This window comes from Asparagus officinalis, chromosome 7 (genome assembly GCF_001876935.1).
Source record: "Asparagus officinalis chromosome 7, Aspof.V1, whole genome shotgun sequence".
NCBI lineage: Eukaryota > Viridiplantae > Streptophyta > Magnoliopsida > Asparagales > Asparagaceae > Asparagus > Asparagus officinalis.
The window spans coordinates 149,117,296-149,138,207 of record NC_033800.1 but is presented as its reverse complement, the minus strand read 5'-3'; the positions used below and the strand labels follow the sequence as shown (position 1 = coordinate 149,138,207).

General features: G+C 36.8%; 3 protein-coding genes across 3 annotated transcripts; all 3 read right to left on the bottom strand.

The window, feature by feature from the left end:
- Nucleotides 3,254–10,577, bottom strand: LOC109850156. Its single transcript, XM_020420094.1, has 4 exons — nucleotides 10,129–10,577; nucleotides 8,698–8,802; nucleotides 7,360–7,629; nucleotides 3,254–3,845 (listed from the first exon to the last, which is right to left on the bottom strand). Exons 1-4 carry the CDS (start codon nucleotides 10,492–10,494, stop codon nucleotides 3,588–3,590), a joined length of 999 nt encoding a protein of 332 aa, XP_020275683.1. The 5' UTR covers nucleotides 10,495–10,577; the 3' UTR covers nucleotides 3,254–3,587.
- Nucleotides 11,200–13,664, bottom strand: LOC109849548 (subtilisin-like protease SBT1.8). Its single transcript, XM_020419391.1, has one exon. It carries the CDS (start codon nucleotides 13,661–13,663, stop codon nucleotides 11,363–11,365), a length of 2,301 nt encoding a protein of 766 aa, XP_020274980.1. The 5' UTR covers nucleotide 13,664; the 3' UTR covers nucleotides 11,200–11,362.
- Nucleotides 15,333–20,001, bottom strand: LOC109849118. The gene is made up of 4 exons (XM_020418917.1): nucleotides 19,724–20,001; nucleotides 18,419–19,042; nucleotides 16,978–17,150; nucleotides 15,333–16,142 (listed from the first exon to the last, which is right to left on the bottom strand). Exons 1-4 carry the CDS (start codon nucleotides 19,783–19,785, stop codon nucleotides 15,544–15,546), a joined length of 1,458 nt encoding a protein of 485 aa, XP_020274506.1. The 5' UTR covers nucleotides 19,786–20,001; the 3' UTR covers nucleotides 15,333–15,543.

The following is a 20,912-nucleotide window of genomic DNA, read 5'->3' as shown; positions in this document are numbered from 1 at the left end:
CATGAATTTTTAACTCTAAAAAACTATTTACCATTAGATCAAGAAAAACAACAATGTACAAAAGTCATGGTTATAGTTCATAAAATAGTATATTTTAAACTCTGCAAAATTATTTATCATATGGTCAAAACGAACAAAAATGGACAAAGTTCATGGTGTAACTCTTGAAATTGTGAATTTTAAACTCTACAAAATTATTTACCATTGTGTCAAAACAAATAAAAATGCACAAAACGCATGGGTTATAGCTCATAAAATAGTACATTTCAAACTCTACAAAATTATTTGCCATAAATTTGAAATAAATAAAAAATTTAAAAATCATGGGTTATAATTAATGAAATCATGAATTTTTAACTCCGTAAAATTATTTCCATTGATTCAAAACAAATGAAAATGCAAAAAAAAAAAAAAAATCATTCGTTATAGCTCTTAAAATTGTAATTTTGAACTATGTAAAATTATTTTCCATTGGGCCAAAATGAATGAAAATAAAAAAAAATTATGGCCTATAGCTCATGAAATCATGAATTTTAAACTCTAAAAAATTATTTGTCATTAGATCGAAAAGATTAAAATTGGACAAAAATTATTTGATATTAGGTCGAAACGAACAAAACTGGACAAAAATCGTGTGTTGTACCTCATAAAATTGTGAATTTTGAACTTTAAAAAATTATTTTTCATTAGATAGAAACAAATAAAAATACAAAAATCATGGATTACAGCTCATGGGCCATGAATCATGAATTTTAAACTCCACAAAATTATTTGTCGTTGGATCAAAATTGATTAAAAAATTAAAAATTTGTAGATTATATATATATAGCTTATGAAATTGTTAATTTTTAAGTCCACATAATTATTTGTTATTGAGTCGAAACAAATAAAAAAATTGAAAAATCATGAGTTATACTATATGAAGAAAAATTGGAAAATTGCAATGCCAATGGTTGGAAGTGGGGTGAACATGGTACGTAAATTGGACTTTACTAAAACGCATGACACGGCCATGCATATAATCCATGAAAGAAATAGGATGGGTAGTGTGGCGAGATTATTATCACGATGCCCATCGGGTTCTCAAAATTGCTCATATACACCTCAAATACACAACCTATATAATAAACTTTTACTGCTGCGTTGTTAGTTTCTCTGCTCTATACTTGCTCCTCGCAACTTTGTGGTTACATTTATATCCTATATCTCATGAGATCCATCTATAATTAATCATATACACCTCAAATAATTTCCATTATATGCAAACAATCAAAAATGGACAGAAATAATAAGATAGAGCTCATGAAAATTGTGAATATTGAAGAAAGAAAACTTTATAGCTAATCCGGTGAAACAAACAAAAAGTTAGAAATTGTAAATTCTAAAGTCCGCGTAATTATTTGTCATTAGGTATGAGCAGAAAAAATACATAAAAAACATGTTATAGAGTGAAAATCGTAAATTTTGAAGTACGTCAAATAATTTTCATTAGATCATAATATACGAAAATGGACAGAAATCGTAGGTTATAGCTCATGAAAATCAAGATTTTTGAAGGAAGAAAACTTGCTTTATATTGGACTCAAACTAACGAAAATTTCCCAAAAAAAGCTTCAATTATAGTCCATGAACATGGTGAGTTTCAAAAAAATTTGTCACTAGGTAGAAATGGACGAAAATGAATAAAAACCTTCTGTTATAGTCCATAAAATTTGCTAATTTTAAAGTACGCGAAAAAATCATTACTTCGAAAATGAACAAAAATGAATGGAAATCGTGGGCTATAATCCAAGAAAATCACTAATTTTAAATTACTTATAATTAATTGTCATTAGGTCAAAATAGACAAAATAAAAGAAAAAATTATTTGTAGCCCATGAAAGCTGCGAATTTAGAAGTACGCCAAATAATTTCTATCATCACAAAAAAACAAACGAAAATGAACAAATCATAATAAATTGCTAGTGAACATCATAAGTTTTGTTAAAAAAAACTTAATTGTCATAAGCTTGAAATGAACAAAAATGGATAAATTACTCATGATTTTCATACATTTTTTTTGTCTGTTTCTATCCTATGATTTTCATTCATTTTTTTTATCTGTTTCTATCCTATGATAGTTAAGTTTTCAATGAGTTATAACCCTATGAAATGGGAAATTTTGAAGAAAGAAAAATTAATTGTCATTGGCTAGAAAGGAACAAAAATGGATAAAAATCGTTGAATGTAGCCAATAAAAATTACCAATTTTAAAGTATACCAATAATTTCCATCAAATTTAAACAAACAAAAATAGACAAGCTTATAGCCTGAAAAAATGGTAAGCTAAAGAAAGAAGACTTAATTGCCACTGGATTAAAATAAATGAAAAATAGAAAAGTTCATTATGTTATAACCCATTAAAATTATGAATTTTGAAGTACTACAAATAATCTCATATAAACGAAAACAAATATAAATCATGGGTTAAAATCTAAGAAAATAAAAAAAAATTGTAAGTTATAACCTTTAAAAACTGTGAATGTTGAAACGTGTCAAATAATTTCCATTAGGCTGAATCAAACAAAAATGGACTCAAATCGGGGATTATATCCCATAAAAATCTTGAGTTTTTTTGAAAACAAAAAAACTTAATTAGCAATTGACGAAGGTGAACAAAAAATGTGGGTTACAACTCATGAAAATTACGATTTTTTTAGCACGCCAAATAATTCGCACCGGGTCAAAATAAACAAAATTGGACGAAAAAATTGAGTTAAAAACCCAAGAAAATAGGAAATCGTGGATTTTGACTCATAGAAATTGTTAATTTTTAAGCATGCTATTTCATTTCCATTAGGCCAAAACAAACAAATATGAACAAAATTCATGGGTCATAACTCATAAAATCGCGACTTTTGAAGAAAGAAAATTTAATAGCTAATTGGTCGAAACTGACGAAAATAGACAAAAATCTTAGGCTATATAACCCATTAAAATTGCTAATTTTGAAGTACGCCACGATTAGGTCCAAACAACGAAAAATTGATGAAAATTATGGGTTATAATACAATGAATAATACTTCTACCAGTGAGATCAGGACATGAAACAGAGGGAGAATATCCTATAAACTGTCCTCTACACGCACACACAAATGATCTCATATCGAACAATCAGGCTTTGTACGATTGGTTGGGTTTGATTTGTAACAGAAAACAAAGAGACAGGAAACTCAAGTTAGAGAACTGGAAGAATAAAGAGGTGAAAAACACAGCAAACAAGACCATTTTAACTCCAATATATATAACTCCATTTCTATTTTTTTTTTTTTTCCAAATTAGAAGGGGAAGATCCTCTAACCCTGCAGGTGAGGGTCCTCGAGCCTTTTTACTAGTTAAAAAGACAAAGACCCTAGGTCAGATCCTCGAGCCTTTTTACTACTTACCAACTTTCCATTGCAGAGGCAAGAATCCCCCTCTGTAATCTTCACTGCAGATTGGGATCCTCGGACACTTTGCAACTTCATATTCGGTACAACAAAGGTAACAACAACAGACCCTAAATACTTGCACCTTAACACGAGACTTAACAAACCTATGGGGTTGCTTCATGAAGAACTGGTAAGGCGAGCATCCCTGAAGGCTGAGGAAGCACCTCCAGATGCTGCTGGGGATGGAGATGATGCCATGAAGTGCGAGCCAGGGACAGGAGGAGGTAGGCTCGCAGAGTGATGATGCCCTTGGTTTCCTCCGGCTGGAGCGAAGCGAGATGGACTAGATGTTGCTACTGCAGTATTATTGCCCGCAAACACATTGGATGGAGTTTGGCCGTGTCCTGAGGTCGCTGATCTTGGGGTGGAAAGGAACTGCATCACATAAAGGATATGATATTAGAAAAACTAATTAAACTCTATAAATGAGAAACATGCATCCGTGTATGGATATTAATACCAGAAGGAAAGAATTAAAGGATAAGTATAAACTACGCCGTGTTAAGGACAGTAATTAAAAGTAAAACCATAATGATTTATTGCCATCTATTCACCATCTAATAGAATAAAAGGAAAGGTGCAGTTGTATGGTCATTCTCTTCTGCTTGTTTGAGTATTCAACGACTATCGTGTGTAGGTTTTGTAGAAAAAGATATCTAATTTAAGAACAAACAAGCATCACTTATGAGAAAACAAATAAAGTTATATAAACTCAAAATCACTATTAACATGAGAAAAATATCTCCATGTATGGATATTAATACCAGAAGGAAAGAATTAAAGGCAATACAACATAAACAGCACCATGTAAAGGACAATAATTAAAAGCAAAAACCACAATGATTTACTGCCATCCAAATTTCATTATCTAGTCAAGTAAAAGAAAAGGTGCAATTATACAGTGAATACTCTTAATATTATTCAAGTACTCAACAACAACTAATGCATGCAGGTTTCATTCAAAGGATTTCTAATTTAAGAAGAAACAAGCACACAAACAAGCAAACTATACAGCAGACAATATCAATCCACATAGAGATTGTTTTAAATTTCGTATTTTCCTAGCAGTCCATGTATGACACCATCAAGAATAAAAGATAAAGCACAAATTAAGGGTGAGAATGTCCAGACAAAAGTAAACGTAATAGTCAATGAGCTGGAGCAGAAAGGGAAACCTCAACACTGCAGTAGAATGTATGCTATATCTGATACATAGAGATTGTGCATGGTCTTTAAATCGCAACCAATCTACTGGAAGCAGCATAAGAGAAGAAACATTTTAGCAGCATGTGGTTAATTCTCCAAAATTCGTTTGGAAATCAAGTTCAATAGACTTGCAGAAGACGCACCAGGACACTGTAAATGTCCTCACTCCTGAATTTGTTTCATACATAATAAACTTCCCAACGACGTTCCCTTCAATAAGTTCACCAGATCAAAAAAGTTTCTTGATGTTTTCAAGATTTTCCCTTCTTGCACAATTTAGGTTCAAAAGAAATAAATAACTTACTCATACAATCTCTTCCCTACATGTATGCAACTCCTCGTTGTTCCTTTTTCTTTAAGCATTATGATGCCCTAAAATAGAATGAATTTGCATGAAAATAAAATAATTGTTAACTGCTAGCCATTTGCTGTGGACATAATAGGATTATTTGTTAACATCTCTAGTTAGTGGTATTTTTCGGGGGGGGGGGGGGGGATGAGAAAAGCCAGCAGACACCAGGGAACGGTCCATGATCGTGATGGATAAGAAATTAAGAATACAAACCTTTCACTTTGGCCTTATCTTTTCAAGAAACAAGGAGAAATATATCCAATCAGATGGATAGTCGCATGTATAACTACTTTGTGTTAAGGCTAGAATCTAATTGACAACATCATTTAACCCTCCCAGACACTTGCAAGGTTAAATTAGAAAAATTTTGATGTGTGCTCTACCACTGAACCCATATTAGGAAATTCATGCATCATAATATTTAAGAGACTAATAAAGACAAGAAGAGGAAGACAAAGCTATTGTTTCGCTCAAAAACTATCTGATGACAACCTTCCATCTCCCCCATTTTCTACTTCTTTCTTATTTCATTTTCGGTTGTATAACATATTTCTACGTTTTACCAGGTGGTATATACTTTTAAAAGGTTTAAACGGTTTGACATGCATACTCTTGTAACACTTCTTTCCCTTGTAGAAGATTGTGGCTTTGATTCTCCTCAAGAAGTTATTTCTCCCTCCTTGAGAGCTTCCTTATCCTATCATATCGGCTTTTAGCCTATAGAACTTCCCATTAAAACAAAAGTCTGTTTTACAATATAGTTTCTTCCAAGAACTTGATATTATAGCTTTATGCCTCAATTCATCAGAAAAATGGGGTTGAATTAGGCTTTCAAATCACAAGGTATATCATCTAAGACTTCTTCAGTTCTCCTTACTGTTTCCGTATGTGTCTACTGAAGTTTACTGCAGACACCATTATTTATGTGTATTGATCACTAGATTTTCCTAAATAAATAGAAACAGATATAGCACTTATTGTAGCATTAACATTTTCCATCTACACTCAGCATGTTGTCAGTAATGCCTCTTGAATGATATTGCACGTTATTTGAGTTAAGCTTTCAAGCTGTCGTTATCTAGCATGGAATCATAGGGAAAGGCCTTCATTAAGACTGTGCGTAAACCTTGGTATTTGTAACTTCATAAGTACTAGTACCACAATAAAGATTTAAAAAATTCCAACTGTTCTATATGGAATTATTGCTTCCTTTGAGGATCTTCATGTGGTCAGTTAATCAGCCTCAAAGAGAGTCCTTGGAGATCTCCAAACAGCCCATTAGTCAACCTCCCCATGGCACACATGAGGGAATTCAATGATGCCTTTTATATAACATTGGCCCACAACTCAAATACTTAAGCTTTTTGAATAGTACTGGTGGCAAACATAACACTTCAATACGGCAATCAGACAGAACACTGCCACCAATAAAGAACAGAGAAAACCCCCCCCCCCCCCCCAAAAAAAAAAAAATTAATAATAATAATAATAATAATAATAATAATAAATAAATAAATAACCAAAAAAAGAAAAGAAAAAGAGAAAGGAAAAAATTCTATATATTATATTAGACTTGTTAATTTTTTCTAATATTTGATTACTAACAAAGCCATAAATTGCAATACTGTACAGTTACCAAGTAATTTTGTAAGCCAACAGGCTAAAAGGCATAACGATTTTTATACAAAGCATGGCATGTGTAATTATGTTCCGAAACGGACAAACACAATTGTTGTATTTTTCTATAATTACCATAGATGTAGTATTAATAGATAAATTTCTAATCTTGTCGCTTAAAGTAGATCCTGGTCTCAGAGTCCTAGAGGATTACCTAACCCTTAATTTGGGTTCGCGGACTAAAATTAACTTATTCTTCACCAAAATATACCATAAACCAAGTGAAAGATCCAATAAATTATTTTCATTTGAAAATATAGGCTTAACTTTGCTACATATACATTCACAAAAACTCTGTAATTGGAATCATTTCAATGAGGGGCATAGAAGAAATTACAGGTCACCATAAAATTATAATGAGAAATTGAGCTGACAGCACATTAGTTTTCACTATGTGCTAAGCCCAAAATTTAACCTACTTCAGAAAAAAAAATAGTAAGCTAAATACGAACTAAGAACACTAATCTCAGTTTAATACAGCCCTCCACTAGAAAATGGAAAATTATCCTCAAGTTTACACCCCTAGAATATCCAGAATAAAGGAAAACAGTATTAAGAACCAAAGCAGAAGGCTTCTAAAAAGTCTATTTCGAACATGAAAAATAAATAACAAATTCAAATAGTGATTCTCTTTCTTCTCCTATAAGTAATTACCGTATTCTGTTGGAAAGGCCTTCTGAGAGACGTAGCAGATGGGGATGTAATGGGCGCTTGATGCATGTGATGTCCTTGAGCACTGTTATTAGTGGTAGCATCTGATTCCGCAGCTAAATCACCACTAAAATTTACCTCCACACTAAGTTTTGGAACATTCCTAGTAGCAGAGCCCATGTCAACTGTAGTTTCAGATTGTAAAGGAATTGAAGAACGCAAGGCAGCAGTTTGGGCATTTCGTCTTTTAATTTCCTCCTCTGCGTTTAAAATCTGTTCAAAGGAAGCCCACTGTTTAATTGATCAAAAAGAATCATATGATTGACTTAATAAAGAAACCATGGATGATATTAATAAAGAAACCATGGATGATATGTTTCTTTTGTAGCATCATAAGATGTTGGAATGAGACCTCCCAATACTGCAAACAATTATGAAGAATATAAAAGCTACTACTGCTACCATTGCATCACAATAATTCTTGCTAAAAAGTCATACCAAAAGTAAATGCGACAGCGAAACAACAAATATTTTCTGTTCAATAGAAGAGCTAATCTGATGCTTGCAAATTAGAGAAATATTTTCTGTTTAATAGAAGAGGTAATCTGATGCTTGCGAATTAGACTCTTCTTTTTTTCTTTTCTTTTCTTTTTTTGGTGGGGGGTGGGGGGGGGGGGGGGGGGGGGGGGTTGGCGGTGGATTCTTATGTCTGCATCAGCACGCAATTATATTTGAATATGCAGTCTATTATCATTTCCTGGCCAAAGCTTATGACCTCTCACAAGGAGGTGATCGTCTGAATAGACTACTAAAGGTATGTTACCTGGGTACTTCTATCATCAAGCTATGCCCATGCCCGTACTTGTACCTGACACTTCTTGGACACTCCTTAGATATATGTGTACATCTACTCAGACGTGTACTCAATTATACAATACATGCTTTATTTATAACACTCATAAGTCATAATACGCTTTCTGGACATATATCCTACACTTCATATCTATTTTTGGAACTTATTGGACAATGGTCGAGTTCATTTCAGCCTTAAAAACTTTGATTTCAAAGGGCCGTTTGCTTATCTAGCTTAGAACTATGATTAGAGCTCATGTGTTTCAGCTATGTCCCCATACCCATCCTTTATTAAATTTGATGTGTCTTCTACACATACCCACAACCACACTTGCACGTTCCATGCAACTTACTATGAAAACCAATTTATGAACCATTTAGCATTTATCTAAGCTTGATAACCAACTAGAGTCAAGTGAAAAGTTTAACTTATTCTGTTTACATAGCTAATATTAATGGGACAGAACAAATTCACTTTTGGAAGTTTACCTGCTTCAGCATTTGGACAAGATGGTGTTTTTTCTGCTTCAGATGTTCCAACTTCTTCTCCAGTTCTATTTTCCTTTTCTCTTTCGCAGCATCCACGTTGTTTACCTAGAAAGAAGACATTGTAACCATCAAACTGTATTAGTAGATAGAGTGGAGAAACTTTCAACAAAAATGATATCCTTGTTAGAATCAAGATGTCAACGGACCAGCCAAACCAAGGATATTGAAGCAAGATAGTAAAGCTCACACAAAATAGACCATTTCTAATATATAACGAAATCTCAGTTACAAGAAAGCCTTGAGGTAACCAGGAAATAAATTAGAGGAAACAAGATTCTTCAATTTGGTTTGCGAGGTTAATACAATAATATTAGCAAAAAAGTAACAGTTGATTATTCATATACTATAGTTATGCATTAAAGCATGTAACATAGTAAATAGTAATTGATGTTTGAACCTTCTAAACTCTGAAGTAAATTACATTTTTGTTAGCTTCGGCTTTACAGAAAGAAACAGGTATGTACCCCATAAAGCGCATCGCTCAAATAAATAAGGGCAATTCTAGTTAAAAAACAGAATTTTAAGTATGTTTGCTCTTGCATTTTGATCTAATTCATCCAAAACACTTCAGAAGTTGACAGCAATATTCCCGATCTGCAAGCTTCATCAGTCAGCATCTAAAAGGGGTTGAGCCTCAAATTGTAAAAGCTGGTTTCACTTGCAGAAGACGTGATTATTAACGAACTTCCCGAACTTCCTTAAGAACAGTGTCCTAATACCATCATCAGTACATGTAAGTGGCTTTGTAAATCTTTCCATAGAGAATCTAAACAAAATGCTACTTGTAGAAATTCTCTACAAAAAGGTAAGACAAAAGAGAAAAGAACGCGGGAAAGTTCACTCAATCCCAATCTCAAGCCATGCATGAATTGGGTTTCACGATTCCATAAAGAAATCTACAAGAATCTAAATTTAAAAAATAAAGTACATAAAAAAGATGCACTAATATCATATTACCGCAGTAACCCCACTTATTTAGAACTTCTAGTTCATCCCGTTCCAAAAAAAAATTCTACACAGAGCACGAATACATGCAAAACAAATTCCACTAGAAAAACTTTGCATTCTTCTCAAGGCCCCGTTACCCCTAATTTCGTAATCACCACATAGAAACTAACCAATTCCATCCTAAAATCGTCCATCCACAACCTCTAATTCTATGCAGGCCCTAATCCTCCCACTCCCATCTAACATAAAGTGCAAAATTGCTTTAAAATAATAAAATTTTTCCAAACATTCCAGTTATTAGCCCCAATCTCTCACTGCTCCCAGAGAAACTGACAAGTTGCATTATACAATCACCCTCACAAACCTCCAATTCCCATAGACGGCCCTAACTCCAAAATTACTACAAGTAACAAAATTTCTCACCTGAGTCGTCGTCGCCGTCTCCGGTCCCTTTGCAGCGGAAGAAGCAGAGATCGAAGCTTCGATCGTCTCCGTGCGATCCTCAGCCTCTTTGGATTCTACTTTAACCTCGATCGGTTGAGGTTGAGAGACCTCAGGATTCTTCACCTCTACTTCCTCCTCCTCCTCCTTAAAATTCACCTCTTCAACTTCTTCCTCCTCCTTCTTAGGGTTTTTTTGGGCGGCGGCGAGGCGAGCTAGGGCTTTCTCGCGCTTCTGGGTGAGGATCCGGAACTGGCTGAGCGTGATCGCGCGAGGAGGCATCCGCCATTGCCGAGGAGCGTCGGAGACTCGGTGGAGGTTCCCTCTGTAGAGAGCCAGAGACACCATTGTTTCTCTCTCTCTCTCTCTCTCTCTCTCTCTCTCTCTCTATACTTTCTCTCTCTAAAATTCTTCGGCCGCTTCTTTCTAATTTTCCTCTTCTCGAGTCCTGCTGGGGCATTTTGAAGGCGGTTGTTGAGCGTGAGCCCGTCTTCTTCTTGCGCCTTAAGTTGGGCCCAATGGACTTAAGGCCCGGCCCAAAGTACGGGCCTTAGTTAAACTCTGGGCTTTTGTAAATCAACCAAAGTCGTATCTTCGCAGGCTTAAAAGAGAGGATTATGAGTGATGAGTCGAGATTCAAAATGAATCTTTAGAAGCATGATAGGATTTTTGCATATATACCCCTTATATCTTGATATTTGCAAACTTATCCCTCAAAACTGGCGTATTAACTATTTCTAATGCTCCGACTTAAGAATGCCGCATTTAAAACAAAGCAATGTCAACGTTTCCGATAACCTCCAATAGGCTTGTAATGATTTCCAGTTAAAAAAAACTAAAATTATTAAGTGGAAGGATAGAAAAGATCAACGTGAGAGAAGTGGGGTCATTTTTGCAAATATCAATATTTGAGGGGTAATTTTGTAAATATGAAAGATTTGAAAGGTGTATGCGCAGAACCCCCCTTCTTCATTTTCAGTTAAGATAAAAATAAATAAAACTCATTAAAATAAATAAGATGCACAATTATTCATTAAATAAATCAACTCAATATTTCATAAACGAGTTTACTTCGTTCATAGTATTGAACTAGAAAAATATCATGGAAATATCTTTCGAATAACTAAGGAACATAAACGTAAACATATCCTAAAATCTCTCCTGGCCTTATTTAATTACATGGTTCATAGTATTTAATTACATCACTCAAATCTGATCATTTCCACATGAACACGACCGGACTCTTCACTTGATGCTCAGTGTTCTCCCACATTATGTACCCGTACTCCCTCTCAACCTCCGTGTAGCTGATCTCATCAACCTTGCTCACGAACCGCACCTTATAACTCAGGTTCTCTCCTTGCCCTCCGAACTCCAACGTCTTCGGCTCGACGACCACTTCGACCTTGTCGGGTCTCGGGTTGACAACTCTGGCCTCGTACGTCTCCGGCAGCTCCGAGACCTTCGTCAGGGTCCTCGTCAACGTCCTCGCCTTCGTCTCCGCGTCGAAAATCGCTACGAAAGACGGGTAGTTGAGATCCCCCACCCCGCCTTCAAATTTCGAGCACGCGCTTGGCTCTGGCATAAACCTTTTAATTTGTGCCTCGGTGTAATTCATTGTGCAGAGCAAATTGATGTAGTCCTGTACTCCCAGATCATACACCAGCCCTGGATTTTTCGCCCTCACAGGATCGACATGGCCTGCGCCAATCGCCAGTGCGTTTGCAGGCTTCAGGCTCTCGTCGAGGAAAATTGGGCGATAACTGTTGTCGAGTGGGAACGCTGTGGTCATCATCGCTGATCGAATCATTGCTGGCGACCAATTTGGGTGTTCTGCTTTGAGAAGCGCAGCGACACCAGCGATATGAGGACAGGACATCGAAGTACCGGAGATTATGTTGAAGCCTGCACGTCTCAAATCTTTCAAGCTTCCAGTTAGAGGAGTTTCAGTAGGCCAAGAAGCAAGGATGTTCATGCCTGGAGCAAGAATATCAGGTTTCAGAATCTCTGGCTGGATAATGTTAGGACCTCTTGCTGAGAAGTAAGCGACTGTTGGAGCTCGGCTTTCTCCGATAACAGTTTGGTAATCGAATTGAAGCGAAGCTCTTGGATTTGAGGTTGAGTTTATGTATTTGATCAACTTCTGTGCTTCAAAGTAGCCTAATGTCAAACCTGGCAATGTGAATGCTTTAACGATAACTCCTTCGCCGCTATAATTGTCATTGAGTCCGATCAGACCGACACCTCTGGCTTTAGCCACTTTCATACCGAGCTCAACAAATGCATTTTCACACATGAGGATCTTTTCCTTGACGAGTTGTGTTATTTCTGAATCAGACATCAAACATTGTGGCACATAAACAAGAGGAGCAAATCCTGTAAAGTTCGGTGATTGCTGATATAAAGATTGTCCAACGTAGACTTCACCGTTCCCTAGCGTGACACGCGCAGGGAACTTGCGATCGATTGATCCAGCACCGACCGTCGTGATCCACGGAGCAATGTTAACGACATATCCTTCATCGGGCCCGCTATTGCCTGCAGAAAATGCGACAAATACGCCATTTCGAACAGCAGCAAACGCGGCGATAGCGACAGCATCAGCATAGAATTCTTCAGGTCCTCCACCAAGAGACAGAGAGAGGATATGAACACCATCCTTGACTGCAGCGTTGATGGCAGCAACTATGTCAGAGACCGGGCATCCATAGAATCCCCAGCAAGCTTTGTACATAGCCAACCTGGCTCGAGTTGCCACTCCTCGAGCGGTTCCATTTGCAAAACCGAACAGATTAGCATTAGCAACTGCAGAACCTGCAGCGGTCGAAGCGGTATGCGTGCCGTGGCCGTCTTTATCTCTAGGCGACATGAACTCGCTTCCATCGTCGAAACTAAGGCCTCGAGCCCTAGCTCCGGAGCGAAAAAACCTCGCTCCGATCAATTTTTTGTTGCACGCACTGATATTGAAACGGTCACGAATCTCGCATTCTCCTCGCCATTCGGGCGGGATCGGAGGGAGACCAGCGTCGTCAAATGAAGGTTCCTCAGGCCAGATGCCAGTATCCACAAGCCCGATAACAACATTGTCGCCAGCGTCAAACTTATCGGTCCAGAGACCGTCGCCAAGGTTGAGACCGAGGAAGTTTGGCGATCTAGTCGTGTGCAACTCGAAGATAGAGTCATTATAGACGCCGATGACCCCGGGTGTCGAAGAGACTTTTCGGGCTTCGTCGGGGGTCAACGTGGCTGCGAAGCCGTGCATAATGGTGTCATAGGTGTAAAAGATGCGATCCTGGTCGTAGGTTTGGTTGGCGACGGCAGACTTGAGGATGGAAGAGTACCAGTGAGATTGGGTAGGGAAGATTGAGGGTCTTGTGAGGTTGTCAGTGTGGATGATGTAGGAGCTTGATGATGGGGTGTTGGTTTTGGGCTTGAGGTTATCGGGTTGATAGTAGGCTGATGCATTGGGGGTTAGGGTCAAGAGAGGAAATATTAAGGAGAGGAGGGAGATGGCCATTGTTGTGTGCTGATGTGTGAGGTTGCACAGAAGATGGGAGGGGGTATTTATAGTGTGAAGTCGGTTGTGCATGAACTTGAAGTGAGTCTACTGGAGGGAAGTAGCAAAGAGAGGCCAGCTCAGTATTCGCCACGGTGCGCGTGAATTTGAAGCTGCTTCTTTTCCCGCTAACTAGAGTTAGTTACTTTATTTGTCAAGGTATAAGCTTGAAGCCTCTCTTGTATTGGCTATAGTAAAAGGGGTACTGGGGATTGATCTTTTGTTTCCATGCAACAAAATTATCAGGTGTCAACTTCTACGTTAAGGAATTTAGCTTTACCTATCAACCCGTAACAGAGAATTTTCATGCACCAAATAGAAAAATGATCATATACAGCAAATGAACCCTCCCACTGATATCTCTATTTGGACTGGGGTTAACCGCCAAGCTTTTCCCTATATTAGCTAGGATTGCTGTGCCGTGTAACAAATTCAGTTTCATTATCCAGTGTAACACTGAAGATTGGGACCATGAAGGGCCTGTATCTATTTTCATTAAGATTTTATTTGATTTTGGGCATTTATAGGGTGAAATGTGGGATGCATGCATTTGATATCAAGGAATTGAAGGAGGTAAGCAGAAGAACAGGGCAGCTTAACTTGGTTAAGTATAGAAACAAACCACATAGGTTCTTTCTTTTCTTTTCCTTACTTTTCTTTTTTTCTTTCACCAAATTGGAAAGTAGATCATCACATGCTAAGCTACTTCTTACATCTCTATTGGATCTAGTTACATGATTTACTAACGTCTATGTGTGATATACTTTCTGGGAAACACTTCTCGAGTCACCACGATGGAGGATGGTTATGATTCATTCTAAATATAAGTTCTATACCAGAATTTTCGATCAAAAAAAAATCGAAAAGCCTAGTAAATGACAAAGGAGTTAAAACAAAGAAATAATATTTTCATCCCCAATCATCCACAAGCAAGCTTCTAGGATATAACTACAAGGTGATGATAATTAACGTATAATTAAACTTCATTATCAAGTGTAACAATGAAGGCAATAATCTCTTTCCCTGCTTTCATTTAAATTTAATTTGAGAATGTCTTCTCTTGTGTTTCTAAGTAAAAGATAAACAGAAGCAAGCCAAAAAATGAACATGGAAATGTATGCAGGTCAATTGAGCCCTAGGTTCAAGTGCTTGAATTTTGAATTGCAAAATTTGTTTCAGGATTGTACGTACGTAAGTTAGAAGATGAGTTCTTAAATTTACTGTGAGAACTTTTGCTCTTTGTGTATTGACAAAGCCTCTCCTTAACAGAACTACGACAACAATTGCTAAAAATAATAAAAAGATTCAAATTTCCTCACCTCTGTCTTTCGATCCTCAACCTCTTTCGACTCTCCTCGATCGGCTGAGGATGGATTCTTCAGTTCTCCCTGTTCTTCCTTGCTCATTGATCCACTTCTTCTTCTCCTTCATCATCCTTCACTTTTTCTTTTCCCTTTTTCGACATTATATATAATGGAAGAGAGACACAATCCTCGGTAAGACTCAAATGGAAACAAAATCCTTCAGGTAAATAAAAAGTAAAACTAAAACTAATAATAACACTGAACCAAGCATGATTCAACCATATCAAAAGCTGACACACTGCACGATTCTCAAGCATGCAGTATCCTTATTTGAAACAGCAAGGAAAATTGAAATTTGCATTTCAAGAATCTCTACATCGTGTCTGATTAATTCTTAGACCTCTCTGTTACAACAACAAAAGTTTCTCAAAAAGAAAAAAAATAAATATGTAAATAACCATTACAACAAGAATCAGATTTCGTGTGATAACAACAAGAATCGGATTTCGTGTGGTAACAACAAAACCGAAGCTCCCTTCAAGTTATTTCCAGCTCCTTCACACTAGCCATTCTAGCACTATCTCTATCTCGTCTAAACACAAAATACAAAGGACTATAAAACAAGCAACACAACCCAAAAGGAACAGCCATCATAGTCAATAACCCCCTCGAAAGAGCCAACGCCTCTGGAGCCGACCCATGCAACAAACTCGCAGATTTTGAATCATACCCGTAAAACTTTTCAGTCAGTATTCCAACAGCAGGAGCTGCAAAAGACGAAAACGAGCCTTCAAATGCCCGATCAAAGGCATAAATCATGGTTCTATGTTTCGGAGGAACAACTTCAGCAAACATTGGATTATTTGCACAAGTAGCACACCAGCTTATGGTTAGTCCCATAAAGAAGAGAGTACAAGCGAATGTTGACCAGTTATCGGTGGATTGGGGAATGGAGGTGAGGAGATAATATGAGAAAGGGATGCCCATAAATGCACTAAATTGTGCGCACATTATCCTGCCTGTATCTGGGTAGAACCGTGATATAAAGTCTGCTACTAGTCCACCGAGTAGTGAGCCTGTGGCACATCCAACTGCGAATAGGCTATTTAGTGCAGCCGAGCTTTTGTTGTCAAACCCTGCATCATATACCAAAAAATAAAATATTAATAACTTTTTAGGGTATATAACAAGAAACCCCCTTCACTTAATACCCTGCTCTCCAACAAAGTCCCTCATATATGACGATTAATGTAGCGGTTAATTTGCTCATAAAATTTGGTTCTTTAGACGTCTGTATAGACGATTGCACATGTGCAGATGTCTGACAACACACTTCCCTTTAGAACTCACAGATTTCGGGAATTGTCAGGAAGAACATAGAGAAAAAATATTATTTATTTGACAAAAAAATCTAATTTTGAATCACTAAGCTAGAACTTTGCATGCAAATTCTATCTAATAAACCAAACTCTATTAAGAAAAAATAACAGTTTCACCAATAACCATAGACGAGAGTTTCTCGTCGTTGAACTTTTTAGATGAGGTGTTTCTTGAAAAATAGGGCATATTACAGCAAACTCCCAAGAATTTTCAGCGTCTTGGAGTAAACCCCCAATAACTTTCAAAATCACACTAAACCCCCAATAACTTCTGCAGAAAAACCCCCAACATCTTTTGGGTAAATAACACTAAACCCCCAATAACTTTCAAAAATACCTTCTTTTTTTATTTTTATTTTTTGTTCTAATTTATGGGGATAATCTGCAAAATATAGAAATCTTATTGGGGTTTTCTGCAATTCCATAAGTTACTGGGGGTTTAGTGCGAGTTGAAAGTTATCGGGGTCTACTGCAAAACACTGAACTTTAGTGTAATTTACACTTTCTTGTTATTCACCCAACTTTTTATTTTGTAGCAAAATACAAATTTCCACAGAAATTCAAGTATTTTTCATGTTTTCTTAGTTCTTACCGATCAGTTCAAACCACATGGTGAAGAAAACCATGGCAGTCCATGGGAACATGCCGACAATACCCTGCAGGACAATGATTTGAAATGTTTGCACTTTCATTACGGCTTTCATTGTTGTCCAAGATTCGTTCCACAGAGGGAGAGCAGCATTCGCCTTTCCCATTAAATTGGCTCTGGAAGAAAACTAGAAAATAAATTAGCACTCCAACTCAAAGTAGAATATTGTAGAAATGTTAAGCAACAGTTGTTGAAGGGTTAAGTTACGAAACAGAAACAAACTTATTACCCAGTCCTCTCACATGCATGCATCACCATGTTATCTTCCGCATTAAATACCACTGTGTTAACTTCCTCATTCAATACAAAGATAATTTCTCATATGCTTTGAAGAAAATAGGCAACAATTGTCACATCTGAATATTAATCAGGATATATATCTGTATCAATGCTATCACTGTCAATGGTATAGGCATGGCTATAATTCTAAAAGGATCCACATGTTGTATCATCCTTTATTTATATTTAGCATGAATTGCACTAGTAATAAGAAGAATTTTAGAAGTGTCTACTAAGTGAGAAACTGGCAAGATCGCTCCAATAACCTTGGCTGGAAGTTGCAGTTTTCAAGTTGTGGTGTTAAGTACTCAAATGAGGAATCAGCTAAGCATGGACATAAAAGCGAGTCATGTGTTGTTTCCAGCAGGTATCAGACTGAAACTTGCAAGAATCTATATGTGCAGGAGCCTCTCTAGACATATTTTCCTTAAATGGGCACTCTCTTTTCCTTCTTCTTTTCAATATTTTATGTTTCCATATCATGTCGTAGTTGTGTCAATGCTCTATAGACATCAGAATAAATTGAATGTTGCATCAGGCATCAGATGGCTTGACGAAATATCATAAACGGATCAGCTAGACGTGTTGTATCAGCTCTTATACATGTATTGTCCTTATCCTACTGTAATTTCTGAGGATTCCATTTGAAATAACTCCTTAATCCTGCTGCTAGTAAAACATTTTCAGAGAAGTCAAAGAACAATCTGCAGTGTTTCGAATCAAAGAAAAAAGAAGATAAAATATGAATCTTTAAGATGTATTTTGTTTGATAGAATATCACAGCTCATTGACTGCAACATTAGGCAATATAATGAGGCTTCTTCCCTTTATATCAAGGAGCATATATGGAATACTGACTAAACATCAGCCAAGAAAAAATTAGTTCGACATTTTTTCAATAAATTTGAGGGTTAGAGCATACGGCCTAAATGGAGTATATTAGACAATTTACTTACCCCCCTTCGAAATTATTGTTTCAGCATAACCTCGAGCCAAGAAAAAATTTGTTATTCTAATTAAATCAGCATTGTATCTAACATAAGCAAACTATGTTGAGAAGCAGAAAGCATCACATAGTCATAAGGAAACTGGATATCCTACATACCTCTCTAAGTTCTGATCAGAACCATGTGCACTAAGAGTGGATCTTCTAGGATCAACAACAAACATAAACACAAGAAACCCAATTAGCAAACTCAACAATGCCATCATGATGAAGGCAAATCGCCATCCTGGAAGATTCCAATACACTTGCCCAGCCATTATTGTAGCCAAAACACCGCCTCCTATACCCCCGATTGATCCAATAAGGTTCAAGAATCCAAATCCAGCACCCCTCGAACCATCCTTATAACTATCTGCGATAAAAGATTGGAGAGCAGGGATAACAAGGGCAAGCCCCAGGCCATTTACAGCTCTCCAGAAAGCAACCTGCTGAAATTGCTGACAAGCACCGACTGCAGCTGTTGATAAAGCCCAGCAAGCAGTTCCTAAAGCAAGAACTGATGGCCGGTCGTAGTTAAGGGCAAGAATACCTGCCAAAGGAGAGGATAATGCTTGCACAAAGTTCCTTATGAAAGTAAGGTATCCAAGATCGGTAGGTCCAGCATTGAAGGCTGCACTAACTTCTCTATAGACAGAGGGAAGAAGATTTTCATCGGCACGTTCCATTATAGAAGCCAAGTTGATAAGAATGAGGGATAAAGATATCCCAAAGACCTTCTTTGACCTGCGATATAAAGGCAGGCACATTGTGATACGCTAAATTTCCATGTGACAATCCAGATGTCGCCCGTCTTGGTGAAATTTAGTATAATAGAGAAAACTTATGGTTTTAGCAGGCCCCGAATAGAACACCCTCTCATTTAATTACAATCTAGATACCAATCGATGTCTATAAACACACCAAAAGCCAGAACCAATTGATCCCATGGTGCTGTTCCTTAACAATGATTCGTGTCTAATATTCCCTACCTGCACTGCAGGACAAAGGCATTTACGGCATCTAAAAAGCTGCTATATCCAAGCACCGTACAACACTTTGTGGACAAGGCTAAATTCGCCTACATCTTGAAACTTCCGAACTGCGAGTAAAAAATGATGCAACCAAATTTCGGTTCGAAGCATATGAGAATGTCACATGTGGACAAATTTTTGGATAATATTCGAAACATAATCCCCCACTCTAAACTAAATATAAACACCCACCAAACAATAAACACTTGTATTTAGAAGAAGAAAAAGTTACCATTTTTAAACGAGGGTGAAACTGTAAGTAGAGTCAACTGTTCAACTTTTCAAAAATAATTGAATGTAGAGAAAGATCCAATGGATGAGCCTTTCGAATATAAGGTAGAATCTTTATCTAATGAGCGATGAAAGATTCGAAGAAAAAAAAATGAATTTTTACCTCATCATCGTGGTGGTAGCTGAAGGAGCCCTAGGATGATGATGACGTGGCCTCTTCTTCATGAGAAATCGGATCCCCTCTGCTTCTCCTCCTCCTCCTCCTCTCGTTGATGGTGCTGGATCCACATCTGTTCGATCTCAGACCAAAGGATTTCAAGGAGGAAGAAGACGACAAAGAGAGAAGAACCAGCGCGTGCTGAGACCTTTTTTTTTCTTTTTTCTTTTTTTCCTTTTTTAAAAAAAAAAAAATCGGTGCTGGGTTTGGAGTTGTTAATGTTTGTTAATAGATTCTAAAGAACAAGTCTACGATCCAGTTTCCGTGGCCCACACTCTTTTTTTTTTTTTTAACTACTACACGCTGACGTAGACTTTTTTATATTTTTATTTTAGTCTGCGCATCAGAAAGCTACCCTTAGCCTTGAACGTTTGTTAGATAACCTTCGTTGACTTCCAAAAAATCAGAAAGTTTTAGGGTTGTCAAAAAAACTCTATTTATCTTTAACATTTTATAAGAAAACCAACCCGACAGCGTTAATCGTAATTTTTACAAGGGCGTGTAAAATTAGGGTGGCACTAGAGGCACACTCCCAACCATAATTCCAACCACACCCTCTCTCTCAATTGTTACAGTGCACCGGGCTCCACATGGGAATTTTAAAATCCCATGTGGGGCCCGGTGCGCTGTAGCAAATGAGAGAGATGGAGTTGTGGTTGGGGGTATGCCCCTATCATTTTTCGTAAAATTACGTGTATGGATATACATTTTGCTCTTGGGGTGTGATGCGTGCATGAGACATTGTGAGTGGCTTACTAGATTGTGAGTTGGTTAGGGGTGATTGGCAACTATGATGTTTTTTTATTACCATAGTGATTTTGCCATATTATCATGGTGTTTTTGCCAGAATAAAAACACAACATGTTTGAAAACCATTGTGTTTTCATAAAGAAAATGAAAACACATATAGGCAAAAAGCAAAAATGAAACACTTATCTCAAAATAGCAAAAAATATATTTTGGGCTTTGTGTTTTTAGTTTTGGGAGATGTTATGAATTTATTTAATATATTATAATTAGTATAAAATATTAAAAAATTTTAATATAATATATTATAAAGTACTATTAATTGATCCAATATATATTATTATAACATGTTATGATATTGTAGGCTGTCTAAAAATCACAATAGATA